Source organism: Pinus tabuliformis, chromosome X (genome assembly GCF_031772625.1).
Source record: "Pinus tabuliformis cultivar Carrire ecotype Pingquan chromosome X, CPIR1, whole genome shotgun sequence".
NCBI lineage: Eukaryota > Viridiplantae > Streptophyta > Pinopsida > Pinales > Pinaceae > Pinus > Pinus tabuliformis.
The window spans coordinates 10,300,300-10,324,340 of NC_142308.1; the positions used below are offsets into that span (position 1 = coordinate 10,300,300).

Below are 24,041 nucleotides of genomic sequence, written 5' to 3' on the forward strand. Positions count from 1 at the left end.
TTAAATTTATGAAAGATAAGCAATAAATAGACCAATGGAGGCAGTAGAAAGTGAACCAATAACAGAGAAGAAGCTAGGGGTAAACAGTGGGCAGGTTGACAAGCAGTCGACCATCGATGGTAGTGAGCGCCAGCATCCTACGAATTTCGGGCGGAGAGATACACGAAGGATATCCCATAAAACGGACCCGAAAAACTATAGAGTGGCAGTTTAGGCGGATTTCGGGTCTGATTGGAAAAATAGCGTGTGCATGTTGACGACCTGAAATCAAGTCTGGACCGTCGGATCGACGAGGGACGGATCGCACGGTAGTTGGGTCATAAAGTTAATCAAGAGCTAATCCACAAAACAGACCCGAAATTTTATTGAAAGATGGTTTTAGTTTCTCATCGGATCCAAAAAGCTTTTAAGAAGTGGGCAAGTTGGTTCATCTGAAATCAGTTATAGACCGTCAGATCTTCGAGGGCGGGATCACTCGTTCATCGAGTTGCCAAGTCAGTCATTATTGCTTTGTGGGCCATAGGATATGTGGGCAGTAGGTTTTTATGGGCCGCAGGTTATGTGGGCCCTCGTCATTAAGGGTTGTCGGGTTCTTTGTTAACCGAAAGTACCTTAAAACTTTTCAAATTTATCTTTCGGGTTAGGAAGGAAGGCAGGTTTTCTAGAGCGAAGCTTTGAGAATGAACAGTTCATTGGTGGTTGAAGCATCAATCCTTTTGCAGTTTTGTTTGAGTCAGGTATGGGGTTGTGTCAACCCAGCTGTCTACTGAATGTTCACAGCGCTGATGTTGTTGTTCTTGGCTCCATTTAAAAAGTGTACATTATGTAATTTTTTCTTGATTAATGGAACGCTCCACTCTTACTGGATCAAAAGAAATAGAATATAATACAAATTTATTAATATCATTTCACAATCCATTCGCATCAATAAAGTTGTAACTTAATAAAACATTAGAATTATTTCATTCAACTACCAAATCTATTATTATTTAATATATCAAAATAATTTTTAAAAATGTACAATTAACAATATCGCTTTATTTTGTATCCTAAAAGTGAACAAAAGCTGTGATCAACACAATTGCAGGTACCAAAAGTAAACAAAAGTCATTGTTAATATATATATATATATATATATAATATGAAAGCGAGAGATATTACTTTTATATATGTTTTGTGGTTATAACGATTATAATATATGGAAAGAAATTAACATGTTATTATTTATTAATTTTATAATTAATATATAAATTAAGCAAAGTCTTTCGGTAGAAATCACGCAAGAGAATTTTTTGGCCGATGTGTTTCGAACCACACTTGTTGGTTCAAAATGCGTCGGCCAAAAAATTCTCTTGTGTGATTTCTACTGAAAGACTTTGCTTAATATATAAATTCTTTTATATAATATTTTAAAATAATATTTATTAAATATATAAATTTTAATTATATATATATGTATATATATATAATGAAAATTTATATATATAATAAATATTATTTTAAAATATCGTATATCTATTAATAATTAAATAATAATTTTTTATTTTTATTTTTAATGAAAATAAGGATTAAATTTGGGTAATTTAAGCTTGGGTAATCTAACTCATAGATAGAATGATGTTTTCATAGAAATCTAATTCTCAAAGAAATTATAATTTGAAAAGTAAATAAATTTTCAGTAAAAATCACATCATCAGAGTTTTGTCGAGAGGTTCTATCTAGTGTGGTTCATGGTCAAGACAAGATGAAGAACAAGATCTTGGCATCAAGTTAAATAGATGAAGAGAAATGATTTTAGCCATAATATAACAGTTAGATTTGAGTAAATAAATAATATTATTAATAAATATTATTTTCATATAAAGAGAACTGTTAGATTTAACTAAATAAATAATATTTTAATATAAAGAAATAATTGTCAAAATATAATTGTTAATATTGAATTAAGGAAAATAATTAATCAAAAGGAAAATTTTAATAAAATAAATATCTAGAAGTAAAAATAAAAATAATATTTAGATCAAATCTAAATAATCAAAACAATAAAACAATTAATAAAATCAATATAATAATAAAATAAAATAAAAATAATATTGGGATCAAACTTAAATAATCAAAACAATTAATTCTAAAAATTTAGAAATAAATACGAATGAAAAATTGTCAAACTTAAATAATAATAATAAAATTAATTAATTGATTAAGTAACTAAATAATTAAATCAATAATGAAAAAATAATTAATCATTTATTAGGAGTGTAGTGAAGATAAAAATACAAATAAATAATAAAAATTAAGAAATTAGAAAATATATATATATATATATATAAGAGAAGAAATGACAGGAATCCAAAAACTACTAATTTTTGAGCCATTTTCTGTACTCAAATTGTTTGGTCTTCTTCAATCTCTATAGCTTCCCTAAACTTACGGTGATGGAAATGATCTACCTTAGGAATCACTGGGAGGGTCCTCCCATGGAGCCATGTTTAATGTATGCCACATATTCTTGAATCTTGTGATTTTCTCATGCCGCATGTTCTTGAATCCTCTAATTTCTTGTGGTTTATTGAGCAACCAATGTCAGCAACAAAAAGTGTTCCACATGAACAAAAAAAATTACATAAACATCTTTCTTTTTCTTATTATTTAAAATTAAAATACTAAATTAAAAAAAAAAGAAAGAAAGAAAGAAGAAGTAGTAATTTTATCTTGTAGATTCCACCCATTTGTGAATCATCCCTCAATCATTTCTGTGAACTAACTTACTAATCATCTACAAATTTGATAATGACATTATTTTGGAAATTGTCAAGAGTCAATGAAAATAATTCGTAAATGATCAGTGGTCAATGCGAATGACACCAATGAGGCTACGTTGAAGCCGCATGCTTTGTGGAATTTAAATAATGTTTAATTCTTAATAAAAAAGGAGTTGTTTTTAAAGAGACTTTTTGGAATCTTTTCTTGTGAGTTGATAGCTAATTTCTGCGCAATCAAAGGGTCCCAAAGGTTTTTCAGGGTGCTGAATCCACAGATAAAACCCATTTTAAATAATATAAATCAAGATTTAACCTCAATTTTTTCCGCGGATTCCGTCACTGGAATATCCAAAAAATCGCACTAAAGACAACTCCAATAAAAAATACAATCTCCCCAATTTGGTTCAACAAAGTTGATTCAAATCAGAACCTAGATAAAGTTTGACTGTACAACTGTTTGTGGCTGCCATTTGATTGCTTCTCCGGTTGCAATTTTCTCAATTACAAATAACTTTCCATTGGTTTATGGATCTGCACACAGTCGAAATGGGTTGTGCAGTTTTTCATCATCCCCTGCAACCCATGGCCTCTCATTCTTGGATGACCAGAGCCCACATGGTGGACTCTCCAGTCCCAATAAGGAAGCTTTTCGATGTGAACCAGAATAAGAGAGGAACTCATCCCAGAAGCAGCGTGAACTGCCATCAATTCAACGCAAAGTGCAGAATTAGAGCCGAAGTCATGAGCACTGCAAGGACTGGGGAGAGTGCAGATGGCGAGATTTTGATCAAGGAGGAAGGCCCACTTCATAAGAAGAGTGATTACAACTGGGAGAGTGAATGGTATCCATTGTACCTTGCAGCAGAAGTGCCCAAGGATGCCCCCTTGGGCCTTACTGTATTTGATAAACAATTGGTCTTGTATGAAGATGGCAGTGGGATACTACAATGTTATGAGGATCGTTGTCCCCACAGGTATGTTTTGTTCTCTATTTCTGCTAAGCCAGCCAGTAAAGACATGATCAACCCAGTAAAGTGCCGATCAACCTTCCCTAACTCATAAGGTTCTCATCAAGCCTTCTAATTCAAGATTACAAAATCAACTACAACGATATGATTTCTCAACCAAAATCCAAATTGAAGCATTGGACAAGGTACCTATGTCATGGGTAAAAATTCAAGGAAAGAGTTGATTTGAGGAATATAAATTCATAGTGAAGTTGCTTATGGATTCCATTTTGGTCCTAGGTTGAAAGGGTGTTTACCATTATACACCCATCTGAACTGGGTTTGATATGCACCTTGACCTCAGACCTGGCTTTAGATGCGTCAGTGGTAATATGAATTTTCTATGCACCCAATACACCTAGATTCATTGTACCTTTACACATATACAGACATGAATAGTTCATCTATTATCCTTACCTCTAATCAAACCGTAAAATGCACCTCACTTCTTTTACTTCAATAAAATTATTATTATAATTTTAATATTTGTTAATAGATCTGAAACCAGAATTGGTTACTGTAAATTTCAATATATGAATTGGGTCACTTCTTTTACTTCAATAAAATGATTATTATAATTTTAATATTTGTTAATAGATCTGAAACCAGAATTGGTTACTGTAAATTTCAATATATGAATTGGGTCATGGATTGGAGTTGTATTTATTTGTCTTGCTTCAATATTCAAGTGTCTAAATTCAATGTAACTTACACACGGACACACAGAGTTGATGGATCACCCCTACCCTGTTCACACTGTAGGGTGCACCTTGCTTCTCTAGTTGCAATACAACGATAACTAGAATTGGGTAAATTGGTTACTGTTGATGGCATCTGTAGATTTCAATGTATGAATTAGGTCGTGGTTTGGAATTATATTTATTTGTCTTGTTTCTATGTATTTTTCAGGGCAGCCAAGCTATCTGAAGGCCAATTGACAGATGGCAGACTCGAATGCCTTTACCATGGTTGGCAATTCGAAGGGGATGGCAAATGTGTGAAGATCCCTCAGGTTATAGTTTAACCATTGCTTGGGATATGCTTTTTTTTTCTTTTGTTTTTAAACGAAGCCAACATCTAGTACACAAAATGCATAGTATCAACATCGACAATTCCTCATAATGGTTTTTCTGAGTGCTGAAGTTTTCAGATTTTTGGAGACTGGAAAATTCCCAAGTGAAATTTCCGTTTCAATTCTGAGAGTTCCATTGCGAAAGGTATAAGGAATTCTCTTCTATACTATTTCTGTTGACTGTGTGCCTCAAGTTTGGTTAACTGGATTAATAATTTAATTATTCAATTTTGGTGGTTAACTGGATTAATAATTTAATTATTTAATTTTGGTGGTTTTATTTATAGATAATTGAGCTAAGAGGCTTATTGAGCTTGAGAGGTTCATTCTACATCCCAGTGTCATGTGCAATGTTGTCTGTCCGTCATTAAAATTGAAATTGAAGAAACTGGATCTCTCTTGGCTCATGTTAGATCCGTATTTAAGATAGATCTATATTGGTTTAATAATACATAGTGGAGCTTATGTTGGGTTATGGTTATAGGCCCAGAATCGGAGACACAAGCCATGATGTATGTTTTGTGTATTGATTGGTTCTCTGCATTTTGGCATTTTTTTGAGATGCCTTCAAGTAGTACAACTGGTAATTGTTTTAAGAATGGGTATTTCACTTCTAGTTGCGGGCTGGTAGGTGGGACACCTATATGGTTTAGAATTGTTGCCTATGAAGCAATGATAGAGTTGTCAAGGGTTATGACTTATAAGTTATTAGTATATCTGGCTTCAGAGCAGTGGGATATATCTTGGTGTTATTAGTATATTTGGATTTTGCTAAGTCATAAGCTATTAGTATATCTGGCTTGAGAGTGGTTAGAAATGAAAATGAAATGAAATGAAATTTTAATGTCCACGAGACTAGATATAGTCTATGGGACCACTAGCTTCCCTGCTTTTTCCCTTTTGCAATTCAATCTTCTTATTATTCAAATTAATGATGCGCTGACCCAACCTTCTAATAGTCCCCTCATGGAAAAGACAATGCCAAGGAACCAATGTTAACACACTGTTGTAACTGTCTCTGATGTCTCTGAAAGCATCACATTCCAAAATGAAATGTTTTTCCGATTGCACTGCCCTAGAATTGCAAAAAAGTACACACCCGCTCTTCCCAAGTTTCTTTAGGCTTTTTCCACCAACCTGTTTCGCATCGTAGTTGATGCGAGTTAGTTCTTAATTGAGCAATAAGAATCTTTGCTCTCCATGGAATCACACGTGGGGTTGAATTCTTGAACATAGTACTTCTTTCTACCCAACTCTTTTCCCCATATATGCTTACGAAACTTCTCCATAACATAACTCTTTAAATCCTTGCTATTTGTGGGACATGCATTGATGTAAATATTCCATTTTTGCATCCATTTGTTGTTTTGTCTCATCCATGATTTCTTTCTTTCACTCATTCCTTCATTGAAGATAACGTTAGGCCATTTACCTTCTCCCATTTGCTCAATTTTCTGAAGATACCTTATGAAACGCACCATAGCAATTGCTTCGATGGAAGATGCTTCTGTTTCACTCAACATTATCTCATAAGAGACCGAACTTTTTATTTTAAACTTGCTCATGATCAAACATTATTGGATTTTCTCAATTTGCTTCCATTTGACACAGGGATGCTGCTAGCCCACAATTCACACCCATATAATATCACTAGACAAACTAGGAGTCCAAAAAGCACCTTAATTATTTCCAATCTCATAACTGTCTCTCTACATCTGTTTTGAAGAGCATATGATGTTTTCCACCCTCCTAAAATTCTCTTCTTTCTGTAGTATATCTCTTGGTGTTATAGTGGTATCCAGAAAATTTAATCTTAGACTTCACCCAAATCACTCCAAAGAATTACCAAATTTACCAAAATTTAAAAACAAATACACATTTCACACTCTTTAAATATAAAGCTTGAGTAGGCCTAATAGTTAAGAGCCAAAAAAACCCCGGGTTCAAAACTAAAAAGGTAAAATATATATGTCTTTATAAACTTAACCATCAAATCACAAAAACCATTGTTTGTTAAATTAAAATTAAATTTGTTTGACAAATCATTCGTTTTAGACCGGATTCTATTTAAGTCCAACTAAATTTGACTATAACACGTGCAATCTCCCAGATTCTCACAGTATCTCACCACCTACTTCAACGGTCGTATACATGGTCATGCTGTTTTAGTTTTTAATTCATAACATCTTTGTTTAAATAATTTGTGCGCAGATACAGGTCTAAGCAAACAGCCATAAGGCTGCTTACTTTGCTATGTAATACTGTATAGTAAGTGATACGTTTATATGAATAAGCATGAGATATTTTCTTGTTGATAGTTAATAGGAATTAAATATTATATTGTCCACACATGGTTGCAAATGATTAGACCAGGGAATTAGCAGTAGGAGTTATTAGGAAGAACAAAGTTTGACAACGTTGTTAGAGTAATATTCAGTTATATATGGTTGAATAAACATGAAATATTTTTTTGGGATAATTCATTTAGCGAGGGATTTGTCTAAAAGTTGGGAGCATTTATTTTGAAGCTTCATAGAAAAAGGGCCGAATACATTAAGCAGATGAAGAAGTAATCTGTCTCATACGCTATCTTGCTTGATGAAGAAGCAGTCTGTCCCATAAGCTATCTTTAACTTCGTTATACACTATCTTACTTGATGAAGAAGCAGTCTGTCTGATAAACTATCTTTAACTTCGTGAACGTTAAAATAATTTATTTCTTTCTTTCTTTCTAGTTGATAATTCATAGAAATGAAATAAAATTATACAATTATATTATCTACAAATTGCTACCAATGATCACATTTCTTTCTCGTTGATAGTTCATAGAAATGAAATGAAATTATAGAATTATATTATCTACAAATTGCTACAAATGATCACATTAGATAGGTCACTGGAATTAGAAAAATCAAATTTGACAACGGCCACAAGGAATGCACACAGCATTTCCAAAGCAGCCTAAAACCTAATGAAATTCAAATGGCTAAGAAAATTCAAGTTAGGTTATGAAAATTCAAATGGCGTACTGCGTGTCTGAAGATTCATATTCTTTGGAAGCAAAGTTGTGGTGGCAGTAGGATTCAAGCAGCAAACTTGTAGGAGCAGTTGCTTGGCTATAGTTAAAAATCTAGATTTCTTAATCTTTGTTCGTTATACAGTGTCTATAAAAAAATTTATCAAGTAACCTAGAGGTGCCAACTTCGAAGAGACAAATTGTAATTTTGGATTCAAAAAATTGAACACAGGAGAATTCAACTTATTATTGTACCTAATTCGTCCTTTTTATGGTGCTTCTTGTTGCAGCTTCCCTCTGGAGCAAAAATCCCAAATGCTGCGTGTGTCAAATCCTATGAAATTGCTATTTCTCAGGGTGTAGTCTGGGTTTGGATGGCAGAAAGAAGCACTGCAGACCCCAAAAAGCTTCCATGGTTTGATCACTATTCCAAGCCTGGATTTCGGGATTTCTCTTCAGTTCATGAGCTTCCTTATGATCACTCCATTCTTCTGGAGAATCTCATGGATCCAGCCCATATACCCATTTCACATGACCGCACAGATCTATCTGCAAAAAGGGAGAATGCTCAACCGCTTGAATTTGAGGTCACAGAACGGACACCCAGGGGATTCGCAGGAAGATGGGGTGAGGCAAGCAATGCCACATTGGCAAACACACTAAGGTTTGAGGCCCCTTGTGTCCTTAGGAATGACAAAGAATATGTTGACAAAGATGGTAATAAGAAATATTCTAGTGCTCTGTTCCTCTGTCGTCCATCAGGACAGGGGAAGTCTATGCTTATAGCTAGATTCGGTAGCACCCAATTCAATTCACGATTCACCTTGATACCAAACTGGGTTATCCACCAGACATCCAACACAGTCTTTGAACAAGATATGGGATTCCTCTCTTCACAGAATGAGATTTTATTGAGGAAAAAAGTGCCCACCAAGGACTTGTATCTTAATCTAAAATCCTGTGACACATGGGTCACTGAGTACAGAAGGTGGTTAGATAAAGTAGGTCATGGAATGCCCTATTACTTTGGCCACCAAACTTTCTGTTTGCCTCAAAGTTCTGCATTGCTGGAAGAAGCACCAGCAGGTCTTGTTACATCCAAAGCATCATCAGTTCCAACCAAAGGAGTACTGGGAACTTTACATGCTCCGGATCCAACAAATCGTTATTTCCGGCATGTCATCCACTGCAAGGAATGCAGAACAGCACTCAAAAAATTTCAGGCTGGTAAACAAATACTTTTGGCTTCAGGCTGTTTTTCTGCTGGTTTAGCTCTTCTGTCAACTCAAAAGCAATGGAGGGTGTTGTTTCTTGTATGTGCCTTCTTATCATCAGCTGGGTTTTATGTATGCTCCAATTGTGTTAATTGGATCACCACAAACTTTGTGAGGAGCCATCGGAGATAATCAGGTGAGATTATAAGGATGTTGCAGGTAGTATAAACTAGCTCAGAGCCATATAAGCCCGGGCATGACATGAGATTCGCCGATAGGCATCAATTCAATGTTATTCTTGTTATTAGCAATCAACAGCATCACCACTATCTGTCACTGTCAAGACCTCTGATTCTTTTAGACAGTGTCTCCAAATAATCGGATAATTACGATGAAACAATATAAATTCAAAGTTAACTGATATCCTTTCCTTCCTTTCCTTTCTGATGGATTATGATGATTTTATTTTATTATTATTTTTTTAAGTTGGAACCATCAATTTTTTGGTGGGATATTGTGTGGGGTTGACTTTTGAGATAGTTTAAATTCTCAAAGCGATTCTTATTTTCAACCACTTTTATGAGATTTACATTATAATTTAGTAGAATTAAATACCACACACATCAATTACTTTTTAGGAATGATTATTAAAAATTTATTAAAATTAAATATAAAATAAATAAATAAAATCATTTTGCAATTGAACTTTTATTTAAACTCGAAATTCCCAAATAATTATTATGTATACGCATTACTAAAATACCAAAATAATTATCATATATGTATAATTTTTTGATAATTTGTTTGTGATTAACCCAGTGTTGTGGGCGAGCACCCCCTCTTCCGCCCCCACCCGATCCTTTTCCCAATCAGCGATTTGGGGGGGGGGGGGGTCAGGAGCGCGCTCGCGAAAAAAAAAAAAGTTGCACTTCCTACCAAAACAGGGAGTGACCTCGGGAGCATTGCTCGCGTCGCTCCGGGAGTGAAAAATAAAGCCCGGGAGTGATCAAGGAGCGATCGCTCTCTGGGTTTATTTTTTCGCTCCCGGAGCGACGCACACTGCGGCTGGGAGCGAATCAAGCGGACCAAAGAAAAAAAAATACGCACGCTAAATTTTTTTTGTTATATAAAGGGAAGGAGGGATTTTTGTAAGTCATTGTGACTTGAGAGAGCTTAGAGCCAAGGAGAACCAAGGAGCAAGGAGCTTGTGCCAAGGAGTGAGGAGCAAGGCTGCAAGCATCGAGGAGCAAGGAGCAATGAGTCTTGGATTTGAGGTAGGTTAGTAATTTACTCCTATTTTCTAGAATCTAAATAAATAAATACATTTTTCTCATTCCCATTCCCATTCCATTTTATTAAATTTTGCAGATTCACAAATTTCAAACATCATGGTTATATTTCTTGGCAGATTCTTCTTCTTGGTTCATTTTCTGGTTATTATGGTGCTGGAGAGTAGGAAAAGGAGGGTTCAAAATGAAGAAGGGGATGAAGAAGGGGGACAAAGTGGATTTGATGAAAACCCCGGTGAAGAAGAGCTGGAGGAGGGTGAACATGATTCAACAGCTGAAAAAACTAAACAAGACCAAACCCCATTGTGGAAATATGTTAACAGGCCTGAAGCAGGGAAAGGGGTTGGAACCACTAAATTTCATTGCTCCCATTGCAACAATAATTACACAGGTTCATACACAAGTGTTAGAAAACACCTTTGCGGGAAAAGGCCATGGGAAGGAGATAAACAAATAGGAATCAAAACTTGTGCAGGTGTGTCAGCAGCGGATAGAGCCAAATACATAAGGGAAGAGGAGGAAGCCCAATACAAATCTAAAAAATCAAGGGGTTTCTTTGAACCAAGCACACAATCGCAAGCACAAAGAACTCCTTCAGCATTCTCCCAAGGCAGTGGATATGGAGGCAGAGTCACCAGCTTTAAGGCGTAGAACCATATCAGATTTCCTTGATGAAGGGTGTAGGAATGATGTGGATTCAAAAGTTTACAGGTTTCTCTATGCATGTGGGATACCATTCAATGTTCTTCGCTCACCATATTGGTACGAAATGGTTTCTGCCATAAATGATGCCCCTAAAGGATACAAGAGCCCTGGGTATGAGAAGGCAAGAACCGTTGGACTTGATCATGAAAAAGCAAAAATATCATTATTTGAACAGAATGACAAGTTCTTGGACTGACCATGGAGTGTCCATTGTATCTGATAGATGGACAAATGTAAAAAGCAAGCCATTGATAAGTGTTCTTGCTGTGTTTGTTAGTGGTTCCATCTTTCTAAATGCATATGATTACTCAGACAAGTTCAAGACCGGCATCAACATTGCAAAATATTACTTGAAACAATTGACCGTATTTGGCCATACAATGTCATCCAAGTCATCACTGATAATGCTCCTAATTGTAAGTCAACAGGAGCAATTATTGAGGATAAATACCCCAACATATTTTGGTCTGGGTGTTTGGTTCACACATTGAACCTTTTGATGCATGATGTTGTTAAGAACAAAAATGAACAATACAAATGGATTGGTGATTTGTACAAGAAAGGCAAACAAATGATAAAATTTATTACAAATCATAGCAATACCCATGGCCTTTTCCGTAGTCACTCAAGATTGGAGTTGAAGATTGCGAGGACTAGATTTGGTAGCTATTACCTCACCTTCAGGCGCCTTTTGAAGGTAAGAGAGTCATTGGCTAGGATGGTATCAAGTCCACACTAGTAGGTATTAAAGGAAAGGGCTACAAATGCAGCTGACAAACGACGTTTTGAACTGGTGGAGTAGGCCGCTCTTGATGGTATGTTTTGGGCAAGTGTGAGGCAAGTATTGGAATTCACCAAGCCCATTTATCACATGATTCGGTTTGCAGATACAGATAAACAGTGATTGGCGAGGTGTATGAACAAATGGATACCATGTTGGGGCAAATGAAAGATATTGTTCATAACAATAATCTCGACTTGTACAAACTGATTCACGATTGTGTGTGTGTACGGTGGAATAAACTTAATCTTCCACTACATTTCTTAGCGTATATCCTTACACCAAAATACTACTCTACATCTTGGTTAGGCCAACCTGCACCAGTGGGTGGGGTTAGGACCAAACCCCATTTAGATGAAGAGGTATCTAGAGGATATTTGGATGCATTAGAAAAGTTGATACCCGACAGGGAGGAATGTGCTAGTATGCGCCTTGAAATAGGCAGATACTTCAGTGGCACTAGTTTGTTTGGTACCTTCATGCAGTGGAAGACAGAGACAGATTTGATGCTCTCACATGGTGGGAAGCATATGGCGGCCATGGACTTTTGCCAAAATTGGCAAAAAAAGTTCTATCACAGGTTGTAAATACTTCTTCTACAGAGAGGTGTTGGAGCACCTACAGCTTCATACATAATGTGAAAAGAAACAGACTCAATAAAAACTGGGCAGAAAGCTTGGTTTATGTGCACTACAACTTGAGATTGTTGAGTCATTACTGTGATTAGGCTTATGAGGATCGTGTTGTGTGTGGAGCATGATTGTTCAAAGGTCTTTGTTTCAACCGGATGTATACCCCAGGAAGTTTGTACACCCTTCCATGCGGGGGGGTCTAGGGGCCAGCGCCCCCGAAGCTAAAAATAAATGTAAAATTGCCTTGTAAAAGTATAGTAATTTCTAGTCAATCTGGGTCGTTCATTAGGCAAATGATCTGATGATAGAAATTATGTTTAGTTTAGGGTTTTTTTCCCTAGAAGGCAACCCCTCTCTTTGTATGAGGGCATTGTATTGGAGGCTGAGATATAGATGTGTATTCTGTGAGCAAGAAACAGAGAGGTGACACTGTGAGAGAAAACAGAGGATATTGCAGCGGATTTGTTGTAGGTTGTGTCTCTTCATTTTGCTGGATAATAGAAAGGAAGGACTGGCTGTTCGGGGTGGACGTAGCCCAAACTGGGTGAACCACGTATATCAGTGTCTCTCTTGTTTTGTGCATTTTTTTGTGTTTATATTTCTGCAATATTTTATGCGTTCCATTGCTCCGTAATATATAATTTCTAACAGATCCAACATATAAAATTTGGGACAACCACCCAGAGGATGACAATTTGGAGGATGGCACTATACATCTTGAAGAACTGGAAGAGGAACTTATAAGGGATGAAGATGAAGCAGCAGCCATGCCACCTCCACCATCCAGTAGCAATGCTCGAGTTCCGAGTCTTGTTCCTTTGCTGTCGCCACCTTCATCTATGCCCTCATGTGGAGGGCATGTGCCTTTTAGTTCTGGTCGTCGGTCTGTGCGGGAGACTCCTAGAAGACCACCACGACTTGCTCATACAGTAGACGCTCGTGGCAAGGGCCACATGCAGTAGTAGATAATAGATTTCCAGTGTTCTTGTCTTTTCTAGTTTCTATTAGTTTTCATCACTGTTGAGTCTTGAGTCCTTGACTCTTGCCTCTTGACTCTTTCATATCATAATGATATTTTTTGTAAACAATATATGACTGTGACAATGAAAGTTTGAAGTTTGAAGTTGGAAATTATAACTCATTGGTAATGATTCTAAATTATGAATATGATGCTTCGTGAAAGACTAAAGCTGTTTCATTTCATTTCATAGTTCATTTTATAACATTTCATTTCATGTTAACACTTAGAAACTTAGATATTATTTCTTGTAGTGGTTAAACTTAGCTTACAAGTACAACTTTGGTGATCAATGATGATAAATGCTATATATTGAATTTCCAATTTTGAAAGCTTGAAGTTGAAACTTTAAGATTGAATTTGATGAATCATGATTCACGAGACTCAATATGTTGTAATATGTATGTTACTAACTTGTGGACGTGGTTGATGAAGATTATAACTTCTAGATGATTGATGTGATATGGTTCAATGATCAATCTATGTTTTTTTATGTTTTTTATATCTAATTCATCATTCTACATGTTTTTGTTGACATAGATGTATCAAAATATAAAAAATATAAAAAATGTATGTATTTTTAAAAAATCACTCTGGGATTCACTCCCAAACCGAGAGCTTTTGAAAATGTCGCTCCCGCTCCCCGCTTTCGCTCCCGCTCCCAAGTAACATTGGATTAACCTAATCTAAAATATTATAAAATAATCAAATTATACTTTTCTAAACAATAAATGATAAATGAATGAATGAATGAAATTTTGACGTCTACGAGACTAGCTATAGTCTATCGGATCACTAGCTTCCCTGCTTTTTGCCTTTTGCAATTCAATCATCTTATTATTCAAATTAATGATGAGCTGACCCAACCTACTAACAGTCCCCTCACTGAAATCATTTTAAAATAGTTGTATCAACCAATTTCTCTCTATATTATTTTATATACAATATTTAAATTTAAGTTATAAATTTATGAATATATTACATTTTATAGAATATAAATTATTGTAAAATGAGTATGAGTAATTGCGTTGATAAATGCATTTTATAACTCAATATAAAGGAGAGGTGTAATTGCTCATGTGTTTAACCTTAAATTGATAAGTGTCTATTTAAAATCAAATCAAATCAAATATTCTTTATTTTAAAACAATCCTTCTAGTTCAATTGAGGAGGGCTATGAAAATGAAGTTTTATGCGCCAGAGGTTTTAGGTTCAAATTCTCCAATTCACCTGTGCTTGCGGAAAGGACATAAGTAGATATCTAGAGGTTATTGTGGTAGTGGTTGGAATCAATGTAGTATACAAATAAAATAAATAAATAAATAAAAATTTAAATTAGAAACAAAAATGCATATACATATTTGAATAGTTTCATTCAAAGCATTATCAAAGATCAATAAGTTCATTCTCACCCAATGTTTTTAAAGCCGGAACTGGTGACCTAACCAGTCCACCTAATGAATCGGTTGATCGACTGGAACTGGTCTAACCGGGACTAGCTTGGTCTAAACGAACCGGTTTTAGAAAAATACATTAAATAGTTAATTTTTAATGAAAAAACTATTTTTAAGATTTAAAACCATGATTCCAAGCCGATAGAGACAAAATATGCAAAGATTGCTCATTTATATACCATGTAAAGGTGAATATATCAAAATGGCAATGAGTGCAATACATATCATCGACAAAATACATTAACAATGAGGCTCTAAATGGCCTCTAGATTGCAAAAACAAAGCCTACAAACTATGGGGTCAGTGGCCTACTACAAGACTTAACTCTACATATATGATAATAGTGATCAACATTATCACTTGAAACTTCTCATGAGTCATCATGATCAAACTCAGTTGGTTGAATCTCGACTCCTAAACTTTGTAGTCACAAACTTCTCAATTGGTTCAGTGACTTGAGTCTCAAACTTCTGAAGGTATTCTGCCCTAATATGCCCTATTATTTCATTTGGTGCTCCACATGGCTTTACATGGCCGCCTATCCCAGCCAAGTGTTGCTTGAACCTGTTAATACCCCCTCCTTCAATGGATTTTTGGCAATATTTGCAGATCATTTTGCCATCAATCATATTACAAAGAGCCCATGCAATATCTTTGGCTTTTGGAGGCATGATGACTACTACTTAGCTTAAACTTTGTTGTTCCACTACTCCAGCAAAACCTCAACACTCTCCAAGCTCCCAAGCAAACTCACAAACACTCCAAATGAGATGTGTGAGACAAATGAGAGGGAGAAGGGCGTCTTAAAGGCTTGGAGAGGGTGTTTTTGAAGGGAAAGGACCCTTACTTTCCCTCCAAAAACCCTAAACCACCTTGGGTAAGCTGTTGTGTGGGTCCTCCGCGAGCATGGCAGGTAACCGGTCGGTTAGGACAGGTTAGGGCCCATTTCTCGCCATCTAGCTTCCTAAACCGGGTTTTTGCTCCAGTTCCAACTGGTGGGCCTACTCACTGGTCGGTTAGACTAGTAACCGGTTAGCTAGGCCGGTTTTTAAAACTATGCTCTCACTGTGTTGTTAGTTGTTGATATTTAAAGTTACAACCAAGTATGAAGGAGATATAAAAATATTTCACTAACTCTCAATTATCAATAAAATATTTCAATGTCCATATAAAATAACATAATTTTATATAAGTTTTAACATAAATAAAATAATTAAAAACTTGAAAAAATTTATGTTTTCATGAAAGTCTGAAAGAGATATAATTTTTATACTTTTTAAAATATTTCAATACAATATTTAAATAAACTATTTGAATATTCATATTAACTAATCTAATATCAAATTTATATATAAAGAAAGTTCAAAAAAAATAAAAAATACTATTGATCATAATAAAACATTTCAAAACCCATAATGAAAAAATAATAAAATTCATTTGCTTCCCATAATTTATTCAATTTTAAATTTTAAATTAATAAATTTAGTTCTTTTTTTGTAAGAAGAGTTTCTATTAATAAAAACACGTATACAAAGATGTCAAAATGCATGTGGCCTCACCCCGACCAAGTTTGTTGACCAATGCGATAACCATACAACATACAAAAAGAAAAATTGCCAGCTAAGAGGTCCATAGCCTGAGAGTCCTAACATATCATAAAACTAAAAGAACAAGAAAAACACTAATGATCATGATCAATCGTCAGAGGTAGTTGAAGTAGGATTATTTGGCCTTGTACCTAGAAGAGGAGGAGGGTGATACAAGAAACTGACATGGTGCTCAAAGTGAGTAAGCCAAGTTTCCAGTTTTTCAACTTTCTCAGTCAGCAAATTTTGCCCGTGTCAAACGACCACCACCCTTTCGCGAACATGGCACTGGAAGTATTAGAGTTGTTCAAGTTTGGCCATGACAGCCTCATGCTCCTCTCTGCGGGCTCGATCGAGAGCGTCTAACCGGGAAATGATAGATTGCATCAACTCGAGGATTGCCGTGGAGGTAACTAAACACTTGGAAGGAACCCAACCTGCTAGCCCAGCATGACCCTGACTACTGCGACCCTAAGGCACTGTAACACAACCACAACCCTGTCCACGGCCACCTACGCCTACAGCTCGACCACACTGAATTGCCATACTGTTGTGGCCAAGGAAGCCACTGAGGAACTGTGTCCCCCACGGGATCCACGACTCCCACACTCCATGCCCCTCGATGGACCCACACCCCGCTTGGAACTCCCAGCATGCACAATTGCTACACCAACCCGAGAACTAGCACAAGCAAGAGAGCCTTCTGACTTTGTCGGAGCGAAGATGCACGAGGAGCGAGGGCTAGGCTCCATGATGGACCTCAGAAGGAAGTCGAAGTCCCGGAGAAATGAGAACCCCAAAGCGCAACCACCTATCACCAGGGATGAAGCAGACCCCAATGCAGACCAAGCAGGAAAGGTTACCCAATGCAGAAATGTCCACCACAGGAAATTCACCACCAGACTAGAATCGAACTAGACCAGAATTGATGAGAGAGACCAAAACAGAAAGGACCAGATGGGATATAGCAAATCGCACATGAGAGGAAATTGAAAATCGAGTTACCAAATTCCAAACTGGCGTCAAAGTCGCAGCAGGATGTCAGAGGGAGGTCTGGAACCCTTGACCCCGAAAAGGAAGAATCGAGAAGCGAAAACACTCGGAGACCAACACCACTCTTGAGCCAATTCTGCCACCCAGAAAGAAACAACACCACTAGTGGACCCAAAACTAGTAAAACAAGCAAAGGATGCTCGACACAAACCACCCAAGAAGCACCCACCAAAAGACCAAGGTGAGAAACCTAGAGAGCGCAAGGCAATTAAATCCGAAACCAACCAAAACCACAAACGATGTGCCATCCAGTGAAGGACGGAAAGGGAAAGTTTCTTAAATTGCAGGAATGAGTGAGAGAATGTCGCATTAGACCCTCCGGAGGAGTACAAGACAGACGGCCACCACCTTAGCCCAGGAACTAGAAGAGATAAGAGAAGAGAGGGAGGTGCACTACTCCATGAGCCATAGAACAACCGAAGAACTGTGCGAACCATGCAATATAACCAAGGGTGGGATGACACCAATGAATTCTAGATCAACGCGAATCAATTGCACGCATACGAGAGTGAATGGTTCACACAAGCGGGTGCAGGAACAATAACTCTCGCATGGAGGAGGGACTGATGTCTTGCCCTCCCCCACATTAATTGTTGTCCATTTGTCATCTGTCACGTGACGAGTGGCTTCCACAGCCCAACACCCCCATCAGGGAAATCCGTATAGTATTTAAAATATATTAATAAGAAGAAAAACATTTTAATGTGAATGATGTAATTCATAAGTAAAATATTTCAAAGTAAACTATGTAAACATATAAAGTAAATTGTATCTATATTATATATGGTGAAAAATAAAAGATATATATAAATATATATATTTATAAATAAATAAATAAATATGTATATATTATATAAAGTAATTGAAATAAAAAATCTCTTGTTTTTTAAATTCAGTCAAAAAATGTTGGAGTTGCAAGTTTTAGTTGCATAAGCTACATAATCCAAGTGTCCAAAGAATTTTTCAAAACGTTCAATCCATTTATGCATTCAAACATGGAATTTAAACAATGAAAAAGTACACATACATACATATAGAACCAATATAGATCCATTTAACAGGAATCTATCAATTTCCCAGAGGGATCATATTTCTAGACCTTCAAACTCTTTTTCAAGTTTTGCAATGTAAAATAAGTGTGCACCTCAAGTGATTTGATCCCTCTTAATGGTTTCTAGATCCCTGCTTAAGATGGAATTATATTGATTATAATTATATAATAAATTTAATAACCCAAAGTAAACTATGGTGAAATAACAAATTTAATAATCTAATAAACATAATAAAACAAATAAATTTAGTTACTTTAATATTTTAAAAATAAAATTATCACATGGAGAGGGGCATTTCATAGTCAAACATGAGGGAGATGTGTAAGTCTTTTCATACTTAATATTGAGTTGACATGTGTCCCTTTTAAAATAAACATAAAGTATTCTCTAAATAACAAACAAGGTTGACTATAACAAAAACATTATATATATATATATGGCTAGTTTTAATTAAAAGCATTGTGAAAAACATCACTAATCCTACACACTCTCAACCATACATAGAATATTTCATGCCCATGTTAAATAACATAATCAAAGTAATTAAAAGTAAAAAATATCTTATATTTTCACTTTCAAATAAAATGTATAATTAGAACTTAAATAAATTATTTGAAAATCCATGACGCATAAGATTTTGGGGTCTGGGGCGGCATTGTGTGTGCTCATTGGTTAAGGGGACAGAGTCTCTGGTAGAGGAAGCGCTGTCCTCGACCCGCTTGGTGGTTCTTCATCAAAAGTTAGGTCATTTGTCTGGTGCTTCTACGAGGAGGTTATTTGTTTGTATCCTAGTTTTGTTGTGGAAGGATTGAGTTAGTCTTTGTGTCCTTTTACAAGAAGAGGTAGCCCTTGTAGAGAAATTGAGGAACCCTTCTGTGACTCTACAATGTCGCCAAGGTAGAGGGGGAGGAGCAGGAGGGGAGGAGGTGACAGATCCCATCCCGGGCATCGTGGGGCAAAGCTATTTGCCCATGACTCTGTAGCAACTTATTTTAATGTTATTACACCCCAGACTCATCAAGTGATACACGAGCTTGAGATAAAAGTTAGGGAAGAGAGACAATCCCTATCAAACACATAAATGTTGGAAGATATGCCTAGTTGGGTGTCAAACCCTAGGCACACTAGGGGAAGGTGTAAACAATATCTAAATTCAGTAGTGTTCCATTGGCAAATGAAGACGTTATTGGGTTTGGTTCTGAGAGATAAGGAGGTGGAAAAGTATAATATTTTCGCCTCCTTAGAGGACGTGAAGAGAATGCTAAGGAACCTAAGGTTTGGAGTGGATAAAATTGAGGCTTGTATGATGCATGTGGAGAGTCATATAGCATGTGACTCAGATGGTGGGGAGCAGTTGGATCCCCCTGGTTCTAGCGCAAGGGTTCCGACCAATATTTCCTCCTCAAATAATGAAATATGAGAAGGGGCGGTGGGTGGCAACTTCCAGGTCTCTCTTGAAGCTTATGGTTTTGTCTCCTTTGGTTGTCTACTACTCTATGGATGACAACGATATAGATGATTTGCAACCGTGTGTTCTTGAGGTTTACTTATGGTTTCCAATTTTGGACTTTGAAGTTTTCTTTACAATCTTTCGCTGTAAGTGTATGGTGTAGTGCGTATGCTATGAAATTTTGTTGGAATGGTTGGTTGTTAGGTCAATGACGGTAGTCTTTCCTCCTGTTGGTCTATGGTGTTATTGCTTTAGTTTGGTGGCTATCTTGTCGTGGTGTTTTGACCATTTCTTTATGTTCTTAGGGGATTGCAAGGGTGGGCTTTAGTTTTAGATGCCCTCTTGTAACTTGGTCTCTTATATATGGTTTTAACTTGTATGTGATGGCTTCTAGGCTTGTTATAGCAGTAGTGTATATGTTTTTTAATCTTAATAGTATCTGTAGATCTTGATGGTAGCAGAGGTCAAGTTATGTGTTTCGTTTCTCCCTCTATGTGTCAGTGATCTTCGAGGTTATCCAATTTTTTGAAGTATATATATATATATATATATGTTAACCATACTAAAATATTTCAATGCTAAAAAATAAAAATTGAAAGTACATGTCTAATATATTAAATTCTTAGTATGAAATTAATATAACAAGAAAACATTTTAATATGGACTATGTGGTTTATAAATAAAATATTATAATATCCATATTAAATAAAATATTTGAATGTTAATTATATGTGTGTAATATATATGTGTGGTGTTTTATATTTTGGGTCTAATGGTTAAGAGAATGTGTTTCCTGGTTCAAAACCAGAGGGCGTAGAGTATGTATGCCTTCGTAGACTTACTAGCCAAATCACTGCGAAAAGGTGGGTCCCTTGTCCCACAAACAAGGGGGTCTCATACACCAATGTGGTGTCTGGCTTGGTCGTGACCTTAAAATTGGATATATATATATATATATATATATATATATATATATATATATATATATAATTTTAAATTTCATCATAATACGATGAAAATGTAGACCATTCATGTTACACTATATCCTTGAAATACTTTGCAAAAATTGTTCTTTGCATTTCACCATTGCAATATAGTTAAAAAGTGGACTATATGATGAATCTAGGATTAGTTGATATTGAATCCATTTTCCTTCATCAAGCCACAATGTTGTGTCATTGTTTTTGTTTCTGATCTGGTGAGTTCTAAACTAGACTTGGTGGGTTCACTTCCATTACACTGTTCAAATTGAAATCAAAATCTATATTTAACTTGAGGGGTGAAATACAAATGATCATTAATACTTTTATTCATAGATTTAGGATATTTTTATTCATTAGGCAGGTGTCATCTTGTGGAGTTGCCACATCAATGTCCATATTATTGTGTGTTCTTTTGTGGTGTTACGACATGGCACACCCACCAACCTTTTGCATATTTCTTGAAAACTTCAAAACATCATAACTTCTTCATCTGACGTCCATTTAGCTCCGTTCAAGTGGCATTGAAAAGCTCTCAATGAGCTCTTCAACATGAATGAATTTACAACAAAATTTGAAACCATCAATTTTCCTTGGTTTTAGAAATACTCATGTATCAATAATACTAAAAGAGAGATAAAAGAAAATGTTCTAATTTACCTAAATGCACATCTACAAATTAAAACCAAGTGCTACAGTGAGATGATCTAAATGCTATAGTGTAAAATCCAAATTGAAATTACAAACTTAACTAAGTAAAATAAAATATAAATTTACCCCTAGGGGGCAACTCGACTAGCAAGCCCATGTAAATTGAAGTGTTATGATCGAAGTGATTCAAGTTCAAATACCCTCGACTAAATCATGTTTGCGGAAGGGGTAATGTAAGAACCTAAGGGTTATAGTGGTAACGGTTGGAATCGACCTCGTGTTATACGAGTATGAAAACAACCTAGTTGTTGATTCTCATAGTCACAAAAAAAGTAAAATAAAATATAAATTAATTTTTCATTCTAGATTGGTGGACCCTTCCCAACTAGGTAGCAACTTATTTACTTAAAATCATAGGATTAAAATCACAAAATACCATTGACCAAAACTACACTTTGTATTACAAAAAGATCTATTCAATTTACAATAGTCTCATCAATCTGTACATATCACCACACTATGACAAAAAGTATCAGCAAATCGCACAGGTATCTTGCAACCTCTAATAGAATATCAGAATCTAACCACCCTTGAATCCCATCACTAATTTCCCTTGTTGCATTTATACAAAGAGTAGGTTGAACTAATTCCCCCAATCTTGGAATTGGGCAAAACTTACAAAACAACCCTTTGCCCATTTTGAAAGAATAAGAATCAACAAGATATCTTGAGAATCAATTACAAATTAATCTCTAACCATAAGCCAACTTAATTTGTCTACTTAGTTGATATGGGCGTTGTATTTGCCTTTTTTTTCTAATATAGGTGCAACATGAAATATGGGTAAATCTTAGTTAAAGAACCAACCTCACAAATCATGAATTATTATTGAAAACAACACACATTTTACTCAATTGAGTATACTCTAAACAAAACCCATGTTTTGAATTTTCGAGATCTATCTTCATTTTACCAGAAATTGCGTCAAAAGTCTAATGTTTAGAAACTATTGTCTTCTTTGACCGAAATTTTGACCAAGTGTTAGAGGTTGCCACATATGACCTAGGCGTAATATGAGGAACACATCATCATATTGAGCCTTCAACCTACAAAACCCATGTGGCCAAATCTCGTTTTGACAAGTGGAAGTATGAGAATCAATGATGATGGTTACTTCAATTGACCTAGAGCAGAGTAGGAAGTGAGTTGTGATAGTAGAAACTTAGCATGTTATCAACAAGATTAATCCAAATTATTAAAAACAAAGGAAAATATATGAATTAATGACATTTTACCTTGTTATGCTTGTCACACACATTAACTTTATAATTATAGGTAAATATAGTAATTGGCATAGTAATGAGGTGCAAAAATAACGAAAATGGGCCAGAAGGGATACCAATTACCTACACAAAAGATGTGAAAATGGGAGGCCAACATCTCCGCCACACCGAAGTCTTTGTATGTCTCCATGAAAATGTCTAATAACTCCTCAAAAACTGTCAAAATCTACAAAACTTCATTTAACACAAAAGGGTTGCATCAATTAGGATATTAAGGTTACCAATTGATTTGTGACCTCTAAGTCTTCCTTCCAATACTATGTTATAAATGATGTGTTCTTGGCCTCTTTAAACCAATGTTTTGCCAACTTAGAAAGCTTCTTGTTGTGAGCAAAGAGATTTTCAATTTTGTGCTGGAGTTTATGACTTTGGGCCTTCAACTTTTCATTTTCAACTTTAACATGTCTGTCCAAAATCTCATACTTTGGAAGCTCTTCCCCGAGTCTTTTGTTTTCCTTGTTTTTCTTCTTTAATTTAGCTAATATAGGGTTTCAAATGGAACTAGAGGATGGAACATACTTATCATGTACCACATAATCATTTGGGATTTAAAAGACAAAAAGGTCATATTCTTTATGCCACCTAGTTTGAACATTCTCTAATTTAGGATTCTTCTTTTTAGAGACATTGAAAATATCATATTCATCTCTTTTCTTTCCTTGATCCGTCTCTAAATCAATTAATGTTTCCTTAGTTAAACCTTGTTGTTAATGAAAAACTAAGTTCTTGCCACCTACTGGTGGAGTATAATTTACCATACTTCTCGTAAGTCGACGATTGACCACTGATACGAGTGGGGTTTCTATTAATGGAGTAGTTTCTTTGATGTTCCTTTTTCTTGACCTTTTTGGGTGTTAGAAGAATCCCTCAACTTGATGACAGCCTAGATCTTCTTTAGGACTCTGATTCTCATTTTACTCTCCGTAATTCTTGTCAACAACTATATCATGCTCAGGATTAAATCTATTTCTATTTA

The 24,041-nt window shown here is 35.6% G+C and overlaps 1 protein-coding gene across 1 annotated transcript; it reads left to right on the plus strand.

Annotated features, from left to right (window-relative positions):
- The first annotated feature begins 3,174 nt into the window (after nt 1-3,174).
- TIC55-II (translocon at the inner envelope membrane of chloroplasts 55-II) lies at nt 3,175-9,506 on the plus strand. The gene is made up of 3 exons (XM_089447635.1): nt 3,175-3,736; nt 4,679-4,781; nt 8,148-9,506. Exons 1-3 carry the CDS (start codon nt 3,288-3,290, stop codon nt 9,261-9,263), a joined length of 1,668 nt encoding a protein of 555 aa, XP_089303761.1. The 5' UTR covers nt 3,175-3,287; the 3' UTR covers nt 9,264-9,506.
- The last annotated feature ends 14,535 nt before the right edge of the window (nt 9,507-24,041 follow it).

Bases quoted from the DNA above. Each gene is read 5' to 3' on its own strand.
- TIC55-II (XM_089447635.1), top strand. From the start codon at position 3,288: ATGGATCTGCACACAGTCGAAATGGGTTGTGCAGTTTTTCATCATCCC. The intron at 3,737-4,678 runs GTATGTTTTGTT...TGTATTTTTCAG, and splicing joins GAGGATCGTTGTCCCCACAG to GGCAGCCAAGCTATCTGAAG. The intron at 4,782-8,147 runs GTTATAGTTTAA...TTCTTGTTGCAG, and splicing joins AATGTGTGAAGATCCCTCAG to CTTCCCTCTGGAGCAAAAAT.